This window comes from Benincasa hispida, chromosome 5 (genome assembly GCF_009727055.1).
Source record: "Benincasa hispida cultivar B227 chromosome 5, ASM972705v1, whole genome shotgun sequence".
Lineage (NCBI taxonomy): Eukaryota > Viridiplantae > Streptophyta > Magnoliopsida > Cucurbitales > Cucurbitaceae > Benincasa > Benincasa hispida.
This window is the reverse complement of record NC_052353.1, coordinates 56,078,934-56,086,427: the sequence shown is the minus strand read 5'-3', so window position 1 is coordinate 56,086,427 and position 7,494 is coordinate 56,078,934. Positions and strand designations below refer to the sequence as shown.

The 7,494-nt window shown below is 27.9% G+C and overlaps 1 protein-coding gene across 1 annotated transcript; it reads left to right on the top strand.

The window, feature by feature from the left end:
• Positions 1-3,063: 3,063 nt before the first annotated feature.
• Positions 3,064-3,755, top strand: LOC120078163. The gene has a single exon (XM_039032388.1). It carries the CDS (start codon positions 3,124-3,126, stop codon positions 3,511-3,513), a length of 390 nt encoding a protein of 129 aa, XP_038888316.1. The 5' UTR covers positions 3,064-3,123; the 3' UTR covers positions 3,514-3,755.
• Positions 3,756-7,494: the final 3,739 nt, after the last annotated feature.

Here is a 7,494-nt window from a genome sequence, read left to right as displayed (position 1 = left end):
AAACAGAAACAAAAATAAAGAATGAAATGGTTACTAAATATGACCTTTGTTTTTAATTTTTGATATTTTAAAATTAATTATAATTCCTCTCACTTTCTTACAATGACTTGCATATTTATAAATAACAAAAATTGAAATAGCTAAATTTCGATAACAAAATAAATTTTTAAAAGCTCTTTTATTAGTTTTTAAAATATGGTTTCGTTTTTTAAAATATTGATTAAAAAACTAAATAACAAAGCAAAGAATATAAAGTTGATTTTTAAAAAATCAAATATTTGGCAAATAGAGCTAACTTAACGTGTTTTTGTTTTTGTTTGTTTTTTTTTTTTTTTCTTTTTAAGCATATAATTGTTGTTAGTAGCCAACAACACATCTAGAGATTTTTATTTTAATAGTCGTTTGAATGTTATCATATGCTATTTAATTAGGGCTTAGACACTTGGCGTACGGCCTGAATTTTTTGTTAATTGTTTATTTTTTATTGGAATGGTTAACTTCAAAACATACTCGACGTGATATGTGCATTTTCCGTCTACTTACTAAATTCAGGGGAAAATATATTATTAACAAAAAAAAAGGGGGAAATTCTTTTTGTCTCTTTTTTTTTAAAAAGGTTCATTTTCACCCTACTTTGATTTATTTTTGTTCCTATAGTTTTAATTTTGATTATTTTAGTTATTATACTTTAAAAGATCATTTTCTTGTAATTTTTAAAAGTGATTATTTTAATTCATTAAAAATAAAAATGAAAGGACTTAAACGACTTTTAAAAGTATATGGATCAAAATAGATACTTTGAAAATATATGAACCAAAATTTAGAATAAAAGAATCAAAATAATATTTAAACATTTCTGAACTTAAAAAATAAGGTTTTTAATTAAGTTCATTATATTATAATTTCTCTTCCTATTTGTGAATGTTAAAATTTACTAATAATAAATTTAAATGACATGATGAATCGGTACAAACTTAGAAAATAAAAAATTCATAGAAAAGACAAAAAGAAAATTATGTTTTTTTTAGTATGACGGAAAATTAAGTTAAAAAATATTCTGAAGTGCCAAAATTATCCTTGCTCAACTAAAATATAACATTTACTATTTCAACTTTGACATCAAAGTTAGAGTTCCAATTCATGCACACATATATATTTAAAAAAAAAAAAAAAACGAGGTGAGAATTTAAGTATTTTTTAAGTTAAATTATAAAACAATGTCCCTGAACTTTATACTTTGTGTAAAAAATGCTTCTGGAGTTTCAAAAGTTTCAAAAATACCCTTAAATTTAAAAAAAAAAAAATCAAAAAGATACCCTTGCCGCTAGTTTTGGATATAAACCGTTAAAGTTTTGTTTCAAAAATATCCAACTTTCAAAATATTTCAAAAATATCCCTACATTAATAAAAATATAAAAAATAGCTCTACCACTAGTATTTGAACAAAAACCGTTAATCCCTCGTGACAAAAATAACTTTAAAATTTTAAATATATATATATTAAAAAATTCTCCTACTAATCAATTTGTTTGAATTTTTTTAGGTTTGAAAAGAACCATTTTAAAATAAATTATACAGATATCCTCATTTTTTTCACATAGCTACTCTCATATTTCTCTTAAATTTCTAATTCTTATCTTGTACTAATTTTTTCAACAACCAAAATAAAAACCAAAATTTTAAGTTAGAACATAAAATACCACAAAATTTTACAAAATTCCAAAATCAAAATATTCTCTTGAAACATACAAAAATGATAAATAGCCGAATAAAAAAATGCATCAACTTAAATCATGTTGGTCGTTAGGAATTTAATATTTATTTTAGTTTTTAGATAGGTTATCGAGCAAAATAAGTCGTCGGAACGTTTCGGATGCAATCCGAACTTAAATTAAGTAATTAACAAGCAATGGGAGGTAGAACAGTGGAATCGAGCAAGGGGAGGTACGACGTTGCATAAGTGTTATGACACTTGTGCCCCACGCCATTCATAAAGATAGTCTATAGGCAAGCGTTGTAGTCCTGCAGCGTCACATCATTCTCCATTTGATACTTGTGCATGAATAGGTACCCCTTCCAATTTGCTCTCCAAGGCACTTCATGAGGGGGTGTTCAACGTCACATCATTTTGGGTATGTTTTGATTGTCGAGAAAATTGGTGTAAGCTTATAATTGAAAAATTAAGAGAAATATGAGAGTACCTATATATACGAAAAATAGTTCAATACTTTTTTTATTCGACAATTTATCAAATGTTTCAAGAGAAGATTGATTTTAGAATTTTGTGAAATTTTGTGGTATTTTATGTTTTAACTTAAAAATCTTGTTTTATTTTGGTTGTTGAGAACATTGATGTAAGCTAAGAATTGGAAAATTAAGAGAAATAAAAGATTATCTATATGAAAAAAATGAGAATATCTATATAATTTATTTTAAAATTGGTTTTTTCGAACTTGGAAAACTTCAAACAAATTTTTTCAGTATGAGTATTTTATTTTTTAATTTTTAAAGTCATTTTTGTCACGAAGAATTAACAATTTTTGTTCAATCTTTACCGTGAAAATAGTTTTGAACTTTTATTAAGTTAAGAGTATTTTTTAAACCTTTTGAAAGTTTAAGAATATTTTTGAAAGTTTAAAAATATTTTTTAAACAAAACTTTAATGATTTACATCCAAAATTAACAATAAGAGTATTGTTTGAATTCTTTTTTGAAAATTTAAGGATGTTTTTTAAACTTTTGAAATTTTAGAGACATTTTTTTACACAAAATGTAAAGTCATAATGGGCATTTTTTATAATTTAACCTATTTTTAATGACCTATTAAAAATATTTTTAACTATAGACTAAATAAACATTACAATTTAAAAGTAATGAAAACTGAACTAAGGAGACAGGCAATGAATTTAAAAAGATAAAGCCCAAATTTAAAAAAGGAGAAAAAAAATGAACGGTCAAGATTGATCCAATCACCGACCACCACATGGCTCCCCATACATCGGCACACACTGGACCACTCCCTCCAGTCTCCCTCCCGCTATAAATGCACTGAACTGAACTTCCCATTTTTCTCCATCTTCAACATTTGAAAAGGAAAAAAAAAATCCCCAAAAATCAAAATCAATGAATCCTTACCGAAACAGAACCACCGCAGATTCAATTCTCGATTCTCTTTCCCTCAATCCTCCGCCGTATCCCGTCCTCCTCCTCCTCGCCGTCGTCTCCATATTCCTCGGCGCTTCCTGGTGGCTCTCCTACGAGTCCGCCGTTGAAGCCGCCGAGGATCAGATCAACTGGATTCTCTTCGCTACACCGGTTCTCCTCATCGTTCTCGTTCGAGTCCTCTCCTCTGTCGATCCGAGCTTCTTTTCTTCCTCGCCTTGGGACCGTCGCCGCCGCACGCATCATCTCCCGGCTGAAGGAAGCTCACCGTGGGGCGTAGCTGCGTTGATCGTGCTGCTGCTCGTTCTCGTGCAGTTCCAGTCCTCGTTCCGTGAGAGCTGGTCCATTTGATGGAGGTTCCGAAGGTGTATAGATATGGCGAACTCGGTAGTTGGAGAGCGATAGAGGTATAATTTCTGTTGATTTTTTGTTTTTGAAAAAGGAAGTCAGTGTTGTTTATATATAGTGAATGTCTCTGATGTATTATTTGAAGCAAATCTTATTAGTTTGTTTTGATTTTAAGGCTTGAATGATCAATGAAGATGAACTTGTTCTTGTTTATCAAATAAATATAAATACTCTGTGTAACTGTAGACTTTTATTTTTATTATTTATTTATTTATTTTTGTAATTTGTGCATTACTTTGAAGTTACAGATGACTTGTTTTCTCCACCATAGCTGCTTTGTTTCCTTCAAAATTTAATGTCAAAAGAGATATATATATATATATATATATTTATATATATATATTACATTGGGATGGAGATTTTAATTGAGTGTTCATAAACTAAAAAAAATAAATAATATGGATGCAAAATAAATCTATCAGACACATAAAATCAACTTATACATTTTTAGTGATTAGAGATTAAATAGATGCAAATATAAAACTTGGAGACTTAGTAAACATCTTTTAACTTTAAACATTTTTAGTGATTAAGCTGTACTTAATCTTTGTACTCTTCACTTTTTCATCACAAAAAAAAGTTAGAAAAAAATTACTTAAAAAACAAAATTATCACCACCTGGTAATATTGGATATTGCTCGAACTACAACTAAATATATTCCTAATCTATATATAACTATTAACTTGAAGTGTATTAGGGTAGCGTGAGATTCAAAGTAATTATATTACTTGTAATTACGTTCTCATTCAGAATAATGAAGATAATACTATTGAAAAAAACATATTTTTAGAGTTTTTATGGTATTGAAATAACAATTTAATATCATTTTAGAAGAAGTGAAATTTATGTTTTTTTTTTTTAATTTCTTTTTTCCTTGGATTTGCCTCAATTTTTCAAAAGATGAGAAAAGAAAAGGAAAAAAAAGTGAGGAAAGTCAATTGATTGAAAATATAAATAAAAGAAATAGGGGATTTTAATAAGTTAAAGTATCCGGAAGATTAGGGAAAAAAAAGAGAAAGTTGACCTTAAAATCTGACCGTTGATCAGGGTAAAGATTTGATTGCTTAAAAGAGTATTATTATTATTATTATTTTGGACAAACCTTAGAAGGGCTAACTTGTACTTTATAACCCAAAGTTATCATCAAACTTTGAATTTTGTTCGAAGGTAATTTTAGCATAACGACAGTGGTAATGTGAAATTTAACATTCGACTCAAAGAATGGAAAAAAAAACCCCCATAAATTACAATTGAACGAACCTCGATTTAATTTTTGGGTAATATTGAGATCTATGTAGTCACTTAGAAAATCAAATACTAATAAGGAATTGCTTGAATTATAAAATTGGTCCCTGTAATTAGGATAAAGTTAAAATTTAATACCTATAGTTTTAACAGTTAATATTTAATCTTTATAGTTTAATAAACTTTTAAAAATAATTTCATAGACTATTTTAGACATTTTATTAAATCATAAAATCTAAATTTTAGTTATAAACTACGAGATTAAATTCTAATCGGAGAAAAGACAATATTAGGAATAAATAATAATATCCACTCAAATGGCAACCGTGGACCAATCAGTTTTTGCCAAACCTTAGGAGGCAAAAATCAAATCAAATGATATGGAAGGATTGTTTTTTCTTTCAAATTCAAATTCAAATTCAAGTGATATTATTATTTAATTAAAGTTTTTCAAGGGGTGGGAAAAATTTAGACTCTAAAGCTGAATTATTTATGGTCTACCAAAATGTGAATTTCTATCTCTTATCATATTCAAATAAATAAAATTATTATGTTTGTTTAATTACATATGTTGTATACTTTTAAATCTATAATCTTCATTTTGTAGGTTAGGTTTGGAGGAATTTAGAAAAAGCTATATATATGTGTTGTTTAAAATAACTCCTTTAATCATTTAAAAATTAATTTAATGGTAATTTAATGTTCATAATCATGAATTTTGAACAATCAAATTTCAATTTTGAATCATTAAAAACACGTTAAGGAATGATTTTAAAAATGATAAAATCAATTTCAATAATTTCGAAATTACTCTCAATCAAGTTGTCCGTTACAATTCATAATTCATATTGCATAAGAAAATGTTAAAGAAATTAGTTCAAAATATATTTGTTCTATTTGCCTTAATTTATGTATTACCTTGTGAATCATTTAATCGCCATTAAAGTTTAAAGATTAAATTTATAAATTTAACACATTTAATTGTTATTGAATGGTCCTTGACAACTTTAATGTTGGATATGAAAAGAAAATGAAATGTAAATTAATGTAGTCCATAAATATTGAAAAACAAGATAAAATGATTGATTATGATGTGTTTGGAATGCATTTTCAAGTGTTCAATTTAAAAAATACATTATTTTGAAAAAGAATTGGAACGTTGGTTAATCATTTAAAATAATTTTTAAAGTGTATTTTCAATAATTTTTCAAAAATATTTAAATAAAAATGAATGTTTCAAACCAGCAAAACATTAACAATGCATTTCCAAAGTCCCTTGTCCAAGCACCATTATGATCCATCAATTCTATTTAATGAATGTGATAGACTAAAGCTGGGATTTAATAATTAGGAGTGCTCATGTGAGGACAAACTTTACGTATGGGTGGGAAATTCTTTTAGAATTCTAATGATTTTTCACATTTTATTAAATAATTTTAAAGTACCAGGTCAATTGGACATATAACTTTTGAAAAAGTATTGTCTAATACCTATATCATATACTATTAATTATATGTTTCTTCTCCGACTTTTTTTTTTTGTTTATGTTATTTGATTTCTAAACGTCAAAAGTTTCTGATAGGTTATTTAATTTTAACAAATGTTCAATAAATCTCTAAATTTTCAATTTTATGTATGATTGATCTGCTAAACATAAAATTTGTGTTTGACAAGCCGAACATCTTAAAATTTTTTAACAATTAATTGATCTAACATTAAATAAATTTGAATTTTATATTTGGAAAACGAGAAACAAAAAAATGGTTGGAAATGACTTTTGGACTTAGGTCCATTGCAAATGTTAAAAGGAAATGGGTGAAAGTTGTCCCATATTGGAGAATTAAGCAATACCTCAAAGGTCTAGAGATGGTTCTAAAGTGTAGTGGTGGTTGAAAAATAACTTTTCACCACATATCCGTTTAATTTTTTAACCCAATTTTATTTTAAAAAAATAGACGGTTTGAATGTTAAATGAGATTTTTTTTTTTTTTTTTTTTTTTTTTTTTTTTTTTTTTTTACAGTTTTCTACTTGTTTTATGCCCCTTTTTCTTCTAATTCAACCATAGCCATTTTGTATTCATCTTATTGATAAACCTCGACCAAAAGATTTATAGGATCAATTTGTAATCTGCATCCAATTCAGATCTTCTCTTCATATGTTCAGAGCATTCTATTCCTTGATTCCAATCCATTTTTCGGTGAGTATACATTTGTGAAGGAAATCGGAATCGAGATTTCCATGAGCAGCAAAACAAGACTATTCCAAATTACAATCATGAATCAACAATATATTTACAGTCGACTTCAAAACAAATGGTTATACAATTATACAGAAAAATTACAGCATGAACAATACAGAAGAATAAAGATCAAACTCTATACGAACATCGGCAAAAGCGTCTCCACACTCCGATGCGCAACTCTGATCGAACAACAGCAACCACGAGCGCTCGATCTACACAACCACAACAACGCACAAACACTTCGCGCTTGTCCTCAGCGATCTCCTCGGTCACGAACTCCTCCGCAACACGAACGGACTCCTCCAAAGCACCACGAACGACCTCCAGAAAACCTCGACGGTGTCGAGTTGAGTCTAACACCACCAACAAGGCAACCTTGGTATTCTCGGTGTGAGAATCTAGAGGGTGGACTCTGTTCCGACTTGGTATGAGGCA

Coding starts and splice junctions, on each gene's coding strand:
- LOC120078163 (XM_039032388.1), top strand. CDS start 3,124: ATGAATCCTTACCGAAACAGAACCACCGCAGATTCAATTCTCGATTCT.